The 15,131-nt window shown below is 39.7% G+C and overlaps 2 protein-coding genes across 7 annotated transcripts in view; one reads left to right on the top strand and one right to left on the bottom strand.

Moving 5' to 3' along the window:
- UBAC2 (UBA domain containing 2) overlaps nucleotides 1–15,131 on the bottom strand; it is a 152,319-nt gene that overhangs the window by 66,832 nt on the left and 70,356 nt on the right. The window lies entirely within an intron of this gene.
- On the top strand, nucleotides 1,855–14,421 carry GPR183 (G protein-coupled receptor 183). 5 transcript variants are annotated; one of them, XM_060288066.2, is made up of 4 exons: nucleotides 9,048–9,164; nucleotides 9,328–9,413; nucleotides 11,837–11,978; nucleotides 12,865–14,421. In XM_060288066.2, the coding sequence occupies exon 4, from the start codon at nucleotides 12,883–12,885 to the stop codon at nucleotides 13,963–13,965; it is 1,083 nt and encodes a 360-aa protein (XP_060144049.1). In that variant the 5' UTR covers nucleotides 9,048–9,164; nucleotides 9,328–9,413; nucleotides 11,837–11,978; nucleotides 12,865–12,882; the 3' UTR covers nucleotides 13,966–14,421. The 5 variants fall into 5 exon arrangements, with proteins under 5 accessions (XP_030712716.1, XP_060144049.1, XP_060144048.1 ...); XM_060288065.2 differs by having other exon boundaries at nucleotides 9,048–9,413; nucleotides 11,878–11,978; XM_070044078.1 differs by having other exon boundaries at nucleotides 9,048–9,413.

Genomic DNA, 15,131 nt, shown 5'->3' with positions numbered 1-15,131 from the left:
CTAAAGAAATCCTGGTAACTTTCAACAATAAAAATAAGGTTTGTGAGCTCATGAAATTATCTCACACTAAACCTCAACGGCATCTCAGAGGACAATTACCCTATCACCTCTTCTTTATACACTTGACTACTCTAATACCAAAAAAAGGGGGAGATCCAGTTTGCTAGAACATTTACTTTACCTAGATTTCATGATATAACAACGTTTTACTTAATAAAAACTATTTCAAAAACTAAAAACCAAAACCCCACCAGGATGGCTTTTCAACAAATTGAAAAACTTCTTCTCAACACTGTCTTCTTCAAGGATTCTTCAATCCAAGTTTTAAAGGAAATAGTTCTAGAAGATTTTATCATATTGATCCACCAAATCATAAAATCTCTGTATTTCCCCCTCACAGAATTATTGGACTAGGAATTATCTTGGTGATCATTTAGTTCAATACTTTTATTTTATATAATGGGGTGGAGACCCAAAGAATTTAGGTGAGCTGTAGCTCTTCTGTTTGACAAGGTTTCTCTACAGATCTTCAGCACTTTAGAGCTTATAAGAACCTAACAAGCCTCTCAATGGAATCACACCGCTGAGAGGCTAAAGGTCCTCAGCCACTTGGACAGAATCCTGGAGTGAAGGGCCTCTGAGGTCACAGGGTTACAAATTCCTACCAAATGATTCAATTCTCTCTACGACATCCCTCAAAATAGTCATCCTGTTTATGCAAGCACCTGAATAAGAGACAACATGCCATTTTTTTATGATCTCAACTTTTGAGATCTACTTTCACATTTTGATTTGAAAGCTGTCTGGTAACCTCCTCTTACAAGGCCTTCCTTCTACTCTCTGGAGTTAGGAAGACTAACACATACAATCTAAACCCTTTACCATGAGAGCTTCCTAACACGTGAGGGTAATGATCACGTCCCTGCCAAGCCCAGACATGCTCAGTTTATTCCATCATTTCTCCTAAGACCTGGCATCTAGACCCCTCACCACCCATGCTCTAAGGTCATCCGTGCCCTGTAAAACGCAGCCTCCTGAGTTCACTGGGAATGGCCAGATCATCTCTCTTGTTCTGAGCGCTATATTTCCATTATTTTAGCCTGCAAATCAATTTGCATTTTGATAGCCATGTGACACTGTTGGTTTAAAGTGAGTCCATTAAGGCTTGAAGGTGAACAGCACAGGTCTCCTTCATCCTGTGCACGAGAGGCAATTCTAGCTGTAGGATGCCCCCTTCAACTCTTCCTTCGTCATGCATGTGTCCATGCAATCAGCGATCCAGTCAGTTGGTCTCCCGCCTGAAAATACTGACTAATCACTGTACACATGCATTTTTCTCCACTCACCACAGAAATTTCTGTTTCTTTCTCATTAAGCTGTTGATAAGATACAGAATGAGTGAACTACTCCCTGCACCAAGTTTCCAGGCAGACAGAATTGTCAAAATTGACATTTTTTCCCTTAAAACCTTTAAAAACTCACACTTTACACATAATATGGATACAAAATCATCAATAACTATGATTCTTTTTTTTTCCTGGTTAAGGTTTATTGCTTCAGTCTCTTCCAAAGGATTTTTTTTAAACTTAAATCTTTATAGAAAAATTTATAAAGTTCCATAGATATCAAAAATACATAAATTCCAAGGGGTTTTTGGATAACTCTTTTTTAAAAAATCACTAACAGAAAAATTTCACTTCCTATTAACAAAAAAAAGTGCACACGCACACATGAGGCTAACTGATCATTACTGTGCTCCGTCACAGGGTGACAGAAAAAAAGCCACCACCATAAAAGGATGTCTGCATAATCTCCCTTAAAACAACGTGCCAAGGTTAACCTACTTCAGTTTGGGCGAACACTGACTGCCACCACACAGAGGTCCCAACAAGGCACTAAGAGGTAAGTACCAGATACTTTGCTTTTTCAACAAGGTCTTGTGAGTTAAGAAAAACTTTGAAACCCTAATTAAGGTTGAAGGTAAAGGTAAAGAATCTGTTCAACAAAAAGCTATAAACATTTCTAACAAAGATTTTATCATTAATATAGTTGAGACTCTCTGGTGACAGGCAGTTCTAATAAGCTGATACTAAGCTGGGTGAAAGCAATGGATCATGCCAGAAATATCTTTGCCAAAAAACAGGGCTAACTTTGTACTTCTGTGTGAACTCACAATTACAAAAAAACAGTATCAAATATTAATCATCAAATACTGCCAGTATTTCAGGATACTTTATGAAGGAAAGGAACAAAGTTATTTTAAAATGGAGTATTCCTACACTTAAATGTACTTATGCACTTATAACAAGTTATACAGCACAATTTAAAATAAAAGAGTTAGTACATGTTACTATTTGACCACATATGCAAGCACATAAAAGTCTTTCCTATACTTCTATTATTTCTCTACTTTTATACTTTCTATTATTTCTCAGGATAGAATCCCAGTAGTAGAATTCCTGGGGCAAAGGGTACACATCTAAAAAAAAAAACAACTTCAGATATAAATTGATATTTTTCAGTTTACAAAAACATTTTACCAATTTACTCTCCCACCAGTGACAGTCTGGGCCTCACTGCTTCTCAGCCAACATGAGTATTTTAATTCTAAATATAAACTATTAATCTAACAAGTGAAAAAAGAACATCTCTTTGCTTTATATTTATTTGATGATCAGAAAGACTAAACACATCTCCGTATTTTTTTCTAGAACTTCTGTGTGCCCAAAAAATATCACAAAACAATGAATTATATGCAGTGAATTGCCAGTATTTACGTCCAGGTTGGGAATGGAGGTAACAGAAACTTGGTAAAATATAAGCTGTGCAGAGACTTCCTCTAAAGGAGGGTGTGTTTTTTTTTTTTATTTTGGCGGGGGAGGTGGTCTCACTTTAAGTACAATATAGTGTAGTGGTTAAGAGCATGGGCTCTGGAGTCAGGCTTGAACTGGGGCTCCATTATTTACCAGCTGCGTGACTCTGGACAAGTTACTTCCCAGGCTTCAACTGCTTCATTTGTAAAATGGGGAGTAATCATACTGCCCAGGTCTTACAGTACTGGCTCTCACAGTAAGTGCTGGAAAACTGCCTGTTACCATTCTCTCTTCCCTCTGCCCATTAAACCACGGAAGGATGAATCCAACATGCAAAGTTTCCTTGCCCTATCATTTCTATGGGAATTATTTTTCTTGAACTTATTTCTAGATCTTTAGAAAATATTTTACATAAAGACCGAGTCTGTGGATGATTATACATCTAACTGTGTTTTCTGTCTGGACTTTGCATTTGCGAGTATTTCAGTGCATGTTTTCTCTTGGGGGTTAATCATAGTTTTGGACATAATACTGCAAAGAGCACACCGCTCCAGAAAGCATTCTCACTCACAAGGTTCACCTATCATGTGGTGGTGGGAATTCCTTTTATAAATCACTTTCAACTAGCTTCTGAGAGCTTTTCAGTAACATGACCAGTCATTTAATGGAATAAATATGACTTTCATTCATTTATGCTTTCCAGAGGCATTTACTAGATATCTGCTGCTGGCCAGCTCTGAAACACTCTATGGGATAAAATGAGATAAAGCCATCATCCTTAAGAAGTTTACATCTAAAAAAAGAGCTCACCATCCAGTAAAGGAGTTTACTAGTGACAGCTTTCTCTCTGCTATGGTTAAGGGCCTCCTGGAGTTGTTAAAATGCCCTGGTTGTGTATGTGCTGAGGATGTGCAGTACCCTCCAGTCTGTATCCTTCTTAGCTTGCCAGGAAATTTGTAAAATAGTGGGCTTCAATGTAAGATGAAATAACACACGTTAAAATCCTCTGAAAACGACAGAGGTAACAAAGATCCTTGTGGTATCTGGAAAGCCCAAAGAGAAGAATAAAAATATTTTGCTAAATATCTGCAAATATTTAAATACCAGTATAAAAATAAATTAACAGCATAAGAGCTATCCTAGGTCTTCACCATCTTCTCTCAGTGGAAATTTTAGTCCAAACTGTTTTATAGACATCTTGTTAAAAATAGTAAAAATCTAAGTTTATTTATAAAACTTTTACTTACTTTGAAATATGCTACAAATAAATTAATGAATTCCTGATTTATATCAGCATATTTCCCTCCTTCCCTCCCTCCTCCCTCTCCCCACCTCCCTAGCCCTTCTCTGCTCTCTGGTTGAGACAGGTGTATGAGTTGGTTTGCGTTAAAGTTTTGAGATGTCTTCCTATTTTACTTGTTTCCTACCAATAACCTCAGATCATGCTGGAAATAGGAGCTAGGGCTAAAACATACTACACTGAATGTGATTTCTGGAGCCAAACTGCCTGGATTAAATCCTGACACTTAACAGCTGTGTCTTTAGGCAAGACTCATAAGTGCTCTGTGCCTCAGTTTCACCCGTGGCAATGGATTTGGGAAAGTTTTGTGAGATTCAGTGAGTGAACATACATAAGGTGCCCAGGGCAGTGCCTGGGACACAGTCTATGCTGAATAATACTGGTTACTATTATCAATCAAATGTATACTGCAGTCTGATAAGAAACTTTGAGGATCAAGAAAGCTGGGATTCTGCTATTCCTTAATGGATATTTATTGAGCATCAATCATGGGTCAGCTGGAGATGCACAAAATTAACAACACAGCCTCCACTCTCAGGACTTCACAGGCCAGTAGGAAACAGAAACAAAACAAACAGTACAGATGCCAGTACAGAGGCAGTGCCCTGGTGAGGACACCCCACGCTGCCTTTCTGTGGGGCAGGGGGAGGTGCTGTCGGGGCAGCAGGAGAGGATAAAACCAGGGAAGCTTCCGGGAGCAGCTGATTCTGAGCGAAGCCCTGAAGGAAAGCAGGAGCTGAGGATCCAGGACCGGGGAGAGGAGGCTCCAGAGAGAAGGAAGAGGGTCAGAAAGGAACAGAGCTGTGAGAGAACACAGGACATCAAAAGACAGCAAGCAATCTAGTAGGGCCAGAGCCAGGGGGTCACAGGATGGAAGACGGCTAGAGATCCAGCTGAAGAGGGAAGCAGACCCCGAGCACAAAGGAGACCGTGTGGCGTGACAGACGGCTTTCAGTTTGCCTGGGCACCATCTGAACGGCACGGTGCGTGCTGCAACTGCAACTCCACGGAGAAGTGAGGGCGGCCTGAGGCAGGCAGGGCAGTGGGAGCAGCACGCACACAGGGAGACGGACAGACAGAAGGGGACGTGCAGAGGAGAGGCCGGGGGCCGGCGGGCTGAAGGCAGGAGGCAGCGGGGGACGAGGACACGGAGGCCTGCGTGGTCCCTGGCTTGGCAACTGTCCTGAGGGGGGACCCTGAGCAAATGATCCAATCTCTCCTGAATTTTGCTTATCCATAAAATGAGGATATTTAATGTTTCTGACTAAGTTCTATGAGGTAATAGAGACGAAAATCAAGATCTGAAACTCGCTTGAACTTTAAGGAGAAAGGGTTGTTTCTAGAAATATTTTGGATTCAGAGGATAAAGATTATACTGACTCAGCCCTTCATTATAAGGAGTCTTTGTATATTATGCAGTTGGTTATCCTACATACAGGTCAAATCATGCCACAGGGAAACACAGTATTTGTCTTCCTTACACTGAAATGAGTATTACGGTGGGATTATATTTTCTTCCAGTTCCTAAACATTATGCCATATACTTCAAGTCCGCAGTGCTACCATCTCCTCTGTCTTCATCTCTGAAGACTTTCATACCGTTCTAGTCAGTATTCAAGCTGCCAACAGCCACACAAGGAATAAATAATCAGTGAAAGGTGAAAGAAAACTAGCCAGACTGTGTAAAACCCCAAATGTGCAAGTGGGTGTTTAACCAGGTAACACAAATGTCAGGCACCTTTCACTTTCCCATCAATTCCAACGTACGTGTTTACAGAAGGTGAAGTGTCTTTAGCGGGTGCCCACTGGGTTCAGGACACCGCCGAGGCACAAAGAGGAAAGTGCAGATGGGCCAATGCTGTTTTTTTTTTTTTTTTTTTTCCTGTTCTGAAGAAGCTCCCTGTGCACTGTCCTGCACATGACCCTGTGCAGACCTACTGAGAGGTGGGCAGGACCAGGCTGTGTCCTGGGGTGAGCCGCAGGGTCACCCTTCCACAAGCCGGAGGATGCAAGCGAGCGAGCTCCCTAGGAGACAGGGAAGAGAGGTGCCCTCAGACGACTCAACTCCTGACACGGACACTCTGGCACGTGGGAGGTTCCGTCTGAGAAAGTGGGGGCACCTGTCAGTGGTCACCTTTCTGGACAATCTTCCCTATATAGTCTCCCAAAAAATCAATCTTGGACACAGCTATCAACCTAGGACTCAAAGCTAGTGAAAAAAAAAAAGGTATCACCTGATAGTGTAGGAAGATCTCTTTGACTAGGTTATCGGGGTGTGTGCTGGCCGTCAGAGCGGTTGAGAGCAGGGTAGTAGTCTGGAACGGCCATCAGACTGCACCAGTGAAGGGACGCGAGGCTGGGCCTGTGCTGGTCACTGCCCGTCTGTGCCTCAGGGATGCCTGTTTCGCACCTGCCTGTTTTGTAGGCCAGTGGGACACACAACTGCTCAGGTGATGGTTGTTGAGTCACCGTAAAGCAGGTGAGAAACATGACTGGTTGAGTGCTAGGCCCCGGTATGTGTGACACTGGACCAAACTCAGATGTCCCTGTTTGCTCAGCTTCAAGAACAAGGAGGCTTTTTCAAGCAACTGACAAATACGTATAAAACTAGGTAACAGGAGGAAGCAGCAATGATTTCTTTCTTCCACGGGGTATGTTTGTCCTCAAAGGCAGTAGACAGCCCCAGCCTGCTGTCCTGATCCATCTGTGCTCATCTGCTTCCCGGGAGACCAAATCCTTGTTGCTCCTTTGAGCCTGGAGCCTTCCTCTGCCCCCTCCTTTCCCAGTGACTTTATTTTCCCACTCCAGAAATTTTACCTCAATCTTACCCCTCTTCAACAAAATAACCAAAGGACAGTGTAGCAACAGAAATCAGACAAACAATGGGATCAAACAACAACACTCATCATTTAACAACAGACAAGTATCACTTGTATCTGCACGTCCATTCTTGGGTTGTTTTTGAGAGTGTACTCCTGTAACTTCCTCTTTGGTGCAGGCCACTGTGGGCACTTTGAGTCACAGCATCTCAACGTGTAAACATGGTCCTGAGCAGACTTCATCTCACAGAGAAGTCACCTCTTATTAATGATCATGTCAGCATGACCTGACCCATTCGATTCATTGCTAAGGACTGAATTTAAACAAAATTACTAGAAGTTTAACCCCTTCTTACTTTTAAGTGTTGATGATTATTAAGCAAATAAATATTAGGGGTATCCAGGACATTTCAGGAATCTTAAAGCTAAACACTAAAAGCTGGTATTCTAGCATTTACTAAATCTTTGAATATAATGAGGATTTTATTCTGTTTCTGCCACAAATAAATCATTATCCAAGCAAGTAAATTGGGACTGCAGAAGTACCCTGTGAAAAGTCACAAATGCCTCCAAGTTGGTATCCAGGCTAAATAGTTCTAGAGTACAAATCACATTAGCTCTTAGTTTTCTTTAATACTAATAAATGAGTTTTGAGGGGGCCTTTTATTTTTTCCTTTCTGTGGCTAGAAAGAACTTGACAGTTCATGTCAACATGTCTGGTTATGCAAAAATGACACGATAGTGTCTTAAGAAACACTAGCTACTCTATTAGTGAGGAAATCAATTCTAGAGAAAAGCACACACAGGCCCACTTTCAAAAATGTAAGTGAAAACACTTCGGAGGATATTTTGCTGTGGAAGAACTTGCTGTTTTACACGTTAGGATAATAGTAAAGTTAAAAGGATCAATATTGCGTTACAGAGACAAACCTGAGATAGCCTCGTTTGCTTATTAACAAAAATGTTAAGAGAACTGGCACAGATGGCTGCCCCGTAGTTCCTTGGGTGGAACCTGAATAAGAACCCACACTTCCCGCAGCCCAGGTACTATCTGTGCCCTCAGGGCAAAGCTTGCAATCCACATTCTTGTCTCTCAGCTGTGAGGCACTAAGGACAACTTAGGGACATTGTACATCCTTTCATCAGAAAGCATTATGAGGAAATTATAATTATTACAGGTACAAGTATTCTAAGGAAAAAAAATTTAGAACAAACATTTCTTTATGCTTTTCTTAAGGCAACAAAATGACGAGCCATAGTTTCAATACTTTCAAGTACAACTCAGTATATCTATCCTAAATACCACGTCAGACGCTGTTGTCTAATAATTACGACAAATACTTAAAATATAGTGAAAGAAAGAAAGAAAGGATTTAGTTATGACTAAAAGAGGAAGGACTAGATACAGTTAAAAGGGGAATTTGCAATCGAAAGCTTAGTAAAGGAGCACTGTAATGCAAAGAGCAAGCAGAACCCGGGTGTGTGTGTGAGAAGAAACATAGCAAATACTGAGATAACACCTCATTCAGACAACAGCACATTCCCAACATCCATCCTTCAGTTTGAGGTCCTCAGACATTAAAAGGTATCATTTCTGAATTTCTAGGATCTAGCATATAGAGGAGGCACTAAACCCAATTTTTGCTGAATAAAAGAATGGAGTAAGTCAACGTTCAGGAAAGTAATCCTGAATCCTAAAATGATTAAAGGAAGGGATAAAATAATATTTCCGAGGGAAGATGATAATAAATTGGGATTGGTTGATATAAGAACGGGATAACAACAGTCAAGTATGTGAAAGTGGCTTTCTCTCAATTTGGAAAAGATAAAATGGACTAAAACTATAGCATTAGTAACACAGGATAAGTAACACCAAAGGTAATATACTAGAGCTGTTGACGGATGGAATCAACCTTCCAGAGGTTACTAAATATCCGGAAGAACACATTTCAAAACAGCCCAGAGTCTCCTTTACTTGAGATCCTCTGGGTCAGCCCATTTACACATCCACGTTGTGCAAGTGCCTTTCTTGGACCGACTCGGGGCAGGGGCGGGCAGCAAACAGCCCTTCCCCAGTCTCCCCCTCAGGGCTCCATGACGCAGCGTCCACCAGTCTGGCCTCCCACTTGGGAAGGCACCTCTCCTGGAGTGGGAGTCCCGTTGTCCTCTGGAAGAATCGTCTCCCTGCTCTGGAACGGCTAGGCCACACGTGCCCCGGCTGTTTGTGTACAGGTGAGGATGGCCCTGAAGCCTAGACCAGTTTGAAACTACAAACTCTCAGTTCTTGAAAGGCAGCGTGAAGCAGCTGCCCCTGCCGAGGACTGGACAGAGTAGGAGGCTTGAAGCCAGGCTGGCAGAGAGAAGGATCCAGCATGACCCTTACCTTCTCTGACAGAGGTTTCCTGGAGTGGAGAGTGGGTGCGTGATGGCAACACCTGGCTTGCAGGGCTGCTGGGACGGTTCTTCCAAACATGACTTAAGGTAGGCACCTAGCGAAAACTAAGGCATAAATCTGAATAAAGAGCACTAGCTTTGAAAAGTATGTCAGAGGACAAGGCTTTCGCAAGAAGAGCTGAATTTCAAAAAAGATTTCTTCAGATTAAAAAAAATTATTTACCTATTTACTCATTTCATAGTCAATTCATGTTTGGTGTTAAAAATTTAGAATATATGATGAAACTCAAAAATTACTTGTACTTGTGAACTATGTTTTGGCCTATATATCCATGCAGGGATGTGTGTGTGAACAGCTGCTTTTCCTACCGGCAAAGTGGCCTGTTGTGGAATCTGCTTTCCTTACTTAACATCATCCTCTGTCAGGAAATAGGCATCTACATTGCCATTTTCAGTGGCTGCATCGTATTCTACTATACGGCCATAAAATACTTAACCAGTTCCCTAATGACGGACATTTGATTTGGTTGCAAATTTTCGCACTTAAAATTAACACTGTGTTAAACATCTTTTTCTTAACTTAAAATGTTCTGAAAACACTGCCTTTTGTGACTCTACTGGGTTTATTTCATTCAGTGAAGCAGCTGGGCATGCATTTGCAACTGGTAGGCAATGGCACATTCTCTGATTCATACATTAGTGTAACTTTCCTAATCTCTACAATAATTATTATTCAGATGGAGGATTAGCAGACTCCACAGTGTATTTTTTCCCCCACCATGTATTTTAAAGGCAGTTCCCAGGAACCTGCTTTGGAAGACTCCTCGAAATAAAATTTACATATTGAGATTTTCAGAAAAACATTTTTTTCACAAAAATTAGAAAAATAAAGGCAGCTCTTAATGCCTGTTCCTAAACTGCAACCCGTGCCTGGAATTTCCACCTCTCCCTCCTGAAAGCCACTTCTCACACGAGCGAAGCCTTTCCCTACTAACTGCAAAAAGTTTTCCTACTTTTATTCCACAACTGCAATTTACACAATTTCCCTTTCAAGAATCACTCCATCCCCCCACCCCCGCACAAAATATAAAGTCCATATTTATTGGTTTTTGTTTGTTTTGTTTTCTATTTCATTAATATCTCCAATTAATTTTATTTTTCTACTTTTTTGGGGCAAACTCAGTTCTTTTCTAGCTTCTTGGAGCTGTATATTTAACTTAGCTATTTTCAATTTTTTAAGAAATGAATGCATTCAAGGTTTTGCATCAATCTCGGATTAACTCTTTAGCTGCATTCCACAGTTCTGTAGTATTTTTGTCCTTCGGTTCTAAGCACTTCAAATTTTGCATTGTGATTTCTTAACCCATGAGTTCCTCAGAAAAATATATCTTTAGATTCCAAGTGCATCCTTTATCTTTTTATTTTTGATTTCTAACTTAGTTGCACTGTACTACTCACAAGGAATGTGAGCTGCTAGCTAATGATTTTCTGAGAAATCTGAGACACCTCTCATGATCTAGTACATGGTTAAATTTGCAAATAATTCTAATGTGCTTTCAGCACAAATTCTGTTAGCTTTTAAGTCATGTTGGGTCAATCTTTTTTTTACCTGTCATATTCTAATAAAAATATGTTAAAATCTCCCATTATGGCTGTGGATTTGACCATTTCTCCTTTAGATTCTGTCAAATTTTGCTGTTACACATACAGTTCATGATTCTTTTCATGCCCTTGGTGAACTGTTCTTTTTAACTTGTGTAGCGACCTTCTTTACCCCTATTAATATTGATTGTGCCTTGGATTCTATTTTTTTCTGATGTTAATATTGCTACTCTGGCTTTCCACTGGTTGGGGTTTGCCTGGTATGCATTTTCCCGTGCCTGTTTTCAAACTTTCCAAATCGCTTTGAGTTCCCTCTTTTCTAAGCAGCATACAGCTGGATTTTTAAAAATCCAAACTGACAGTCTCTGTCTTCTAATCGGTGAGTTCAAGCCATTTAAATTTGTTGTGACACATTTCCTACCCTCTTATTTTGTGTTTTCTACCTATCATCCTCATCCTTTGCTTCTTCCCAGTCTCCTTTCTTGTATTCCCTTGATTAATAAAAAGTTCTACTTCCTTTGTTGCTTCCTTTTGCTTTAGGTTGTATTCCCATATTTTCATGATTAACCTATCAACACTGTAGATAATGCACACCTATGACATTAGTGCAATCCTCTCAGAACCCTCCTTGTCCGTCAGCATCACTGTTTTAAGATGGTTAGAACTAAGTTAGCAGAGCTCCAGTTCATTTAATACCGCAGTCGGAGAAGTAGATTTGTAGTCACTGCTTTGATAAGGCTAGGGATAGAGTTCTTTCCTTTAACATACAGTACCATCATCACTAGATATATTCAACTTTTCCCTCAGCTTTGGTGACTTTCAGATTTGTGCATAGAGACAGACCTATCAGAAAATTATCTTTCTTCTAAAAATAACTTCACAGAATTTGTTGCTCTTCTCTTCCATAGTTTTATCCAAGTTCAGCCTCATAAATGGAGTTTTATTGTAGGAGTTTTCCAATTTTCAACTGAGGACTTGAAATTTCATCTTAGACGTTATTTATAACAAGAAACGAGTTGGAAATAATCCAGATATTCATAAAGGGAGTAGGTAAGCAAATTATGCATTAACACACTGTAATACTGCAGAATATCTATCAAATGTCTATATAAGATCTACACATAGGACAAAAATATAGATTACACTGATCCATGAACATGGTAAATGAATAAAGCAGAACACAGAACACCACATGTGTAATGCGTCCTACAGTGTGTCCATGTAGGAACACATACTGATGCATCAGCGGGGTATCTGCATTAATTTTGAAGTTTCCCCTTGAAGCTCTTACATTTTTTCCCTTTGTTTCTCTTTCTTCTTTTTTGTTGGGGCTGCTGTGGTCATCGTCTTCTTTTCTTTCTTTCTTTCTTTTCTTTTTCAAGAGAACCTAACAAAGGCCTTAGCTTGTTTCTCACAATTTTGGGGTTAACACAAATCAGATCACTGTGGTGAGTCCATATTTCACTACATAAATGTGTGACTGACTTCATTTCCTGGCAGTGACATGCATTTGGCGGAAAAAAAAAAGTCCAACTGATATTCAATTTAAAAGCAAAGTGTTACGCTTCCTGAAATGTGGGGTGCTTTACATGATTTTACTCTTAACCAGACAATGATTCAGAAAAAAGAAGGGGAAATTTCTGCCGAAAAAGTTAGTGCATTCCCTCTTCTCGCAAAAATACATTTGCCCTATTTAAACGATTCTATTTCCTTTGCCAGAGCTTTGCCAAAACCACCAAATTGTGAGAGTAAAAACATAAATTTTATTCTCTGCTGGTTCTGTTACTATATAGTATGTAACCACATTACGTATCACAGATTATAAAAAATTATATCAATCTTGAAATTTTAAAAGTTAGATCTATAGGAGGCAGTTTTTATCGCTTTTAGTTAAATGTGCTTTTTTAATTAAACGTACCCTTCTTGGTTTTGTTAGAGACCTTGAACACTGCTGATGGATATAAAAATGGACAACTTTACTACACCCTCTGCAGCTCCTCTGGAGAGCGACTGTGACCTCTACGCCCACTACCGCACAGCCAGGATCCTCATGCCTCTGCATTACAGCATCGTCTTCATAATTGGGCTCGTGGGAAACCTGTTGGCCTTGACAGTCATTATTCAAAACAGGAAAAAAATCAACTCTACCACTCTATATTCAACCAATTTGGTGATTTCAGACATACTGTTCACCACCGCTCTGCCTACACGGATAGCCTACTACGCACTGGGTTTTGACTGGAGAATCGGCGAGGCCTTGTGTAGGATAACTGCTCTCGTGTTTTACATCAACACGTACGCAGGCGTGAACTTCATGACCTGCCTGAGCATTGACCGGTTCTTTGCCGTGGTGCACCCGCTGCGGTACAACAAGATGAAAAGAATTGAACATGCAAAATGCATTTGCATATTTGTCTGGATTCTCGTATTTGCTCAAACACTCCCACTGCTCATAAAACCTATGTCAAAGAAGGAGGCTGAAAGGAATACGTGCATGGAATATCCAAACTTTGAAGAAACCAAATCTCTTCCCTGGATTCTGCTTGGTGCATGTTTCATAGGATATGTACTTCCGCTGGTAATCATTCTTATCTGCTATTCTCAAATTTGTTGCAAGCTCTTTAAAACTGCCAAACAGAACCCATTAAGTGAGAAATCTGGTGTAAACAAAAAGGCTCTCAACACAATTATTTTTATAATTGTTGTGTTTGTTGTCTGTTTCACACCTTATCATATTGCAATTATTCAACACATGATTAAGAAGCTTCGTTTTCCTGATCTCCTGGAATGTAGCCAAAGATATTCATTCCAGATATCTCTGCACTTCACAGTATGCCTGATGAACTTCAATTGCTGCATGGACCCTTTTATATATTTCTTTGCATGTAAAGGGTACAAGAGAAAGGTCATGAAGATGCTGAAACGTCAAGTCAGTGTATCAATTTCCAGTGCCGTGAAGTCAGCCCCTGAAGAAAACTCACGTGAAATGACGGAAACTCAAATGATGATACATTCCAAGTCTTTAAATGGAAAGTAAAAAGGAATTAAATCTTGCATTTATAGCAAAGTAAACTGTATGACAAACTTTGCAGGACTTTTCTTATAAATCAAAATGATTGTTTAACTTCTAATTAGGATTCTTTTAAATTCCTTTCATTGGGCACTATATTTCTCACCTCCAACTTGGAAGTAAATTGATATATATGCATTTTTTTACACTCGAGAACAACATTAAGCAAAGTTCTAATTTGTAAATGAAATACTACACCAAAAGGGAGCATATTTTAATAACTCACAGTGTAGAAAGAAAAGTTTTGTGTTAATGAAAAATTTAATCATTAATATTTCCTGCCAATAATTTGGCAAAAGAAAAAAAGACTGTTAAAATTGTATATTGCCAGTGTAGAAATGTTAATATTGTAACATATTTCTTTTCTTTTTTTTTGATAACATATTTCTTCAGTTCATGTTTCTTTCAATCTTAGACTTTATCTCCTCGATAATAAGTTTTTTTGTTTTGTTTTGTTCTGAGTCATAAATTTTTGTTTCAAAAAACTCTTTTGGAATAAAGAGCTGGATGCTACAAAATTATGAGTATGTCCTTCAGTGCTCACTGTCAACTCTCAGCAAAAGTTACAGGGAGGATAAAATTAGCAGTAGACAGAGTTTGGACAGCAACATTATGGTGATGAATGCAATGAAAGCTCTTCCCAAACAGCCAGCATAGCATTCAAGGGCCACTGCTCAGGAATATGACGAGGACTTCCTGTGCAAGGAGGCACCACGTGCTAAATTCTCCTTGAGAATAAAAAAGTATACAAATAGCCTTGGTTTTTCTTGGGTCCCTAGGGGATGGTTTCTTATTTATACAGAAGTTGACAGTACCCTGTATCTGTATTTCAGGGGTTTCAGTTACCAGAAAGGGTAGGGAGGATGAGCAGTGGGGTGTAGTTGTCACTTGCCTAAAGAAGATGGGGAGTAAAATGCAAAATCATAAACTTCAGAGTAGCCAGGATTCTTTACAACATTATATAAATAAATATATAAATTTTATATAAATAAATACCTTTTTATGAGTAGCATGACCTCTGCAAATACAATCACCCATCTGCCAGCTCAAATTTGCTTTATTGAATCCCCAAATTACCCCAATACAGTATCCATGTTAGCAATGATACCAAGTTTGATAACGGAACTAAAGAA

The sequence above is a fragment of the Globicephala melas genome, chromosome 18 (assembly GCF_963455315.2).
Source record: "Globicephala melas chromosome 18, mGloMel1.2, whole genome shotgun sequence".
NCBI lineage: Eukaryota > Metazoa > Chordata > Mammalia > Artiodactyla > Delphinidae > Globicephala > Globicephala melas.
This window is presented reverse-complemented; position numbering and strand designations above follow the sequence as displayed.

What these genes read in the sequence shown, in the direction of transcription:
- GPR183 (XM_030856856.3), top strand. Translation starts at nt 12,883, where the DNA reads ATGGATATAAAAATGGACAACTTTACTACACCCTCTGCAGCTCCTCTG.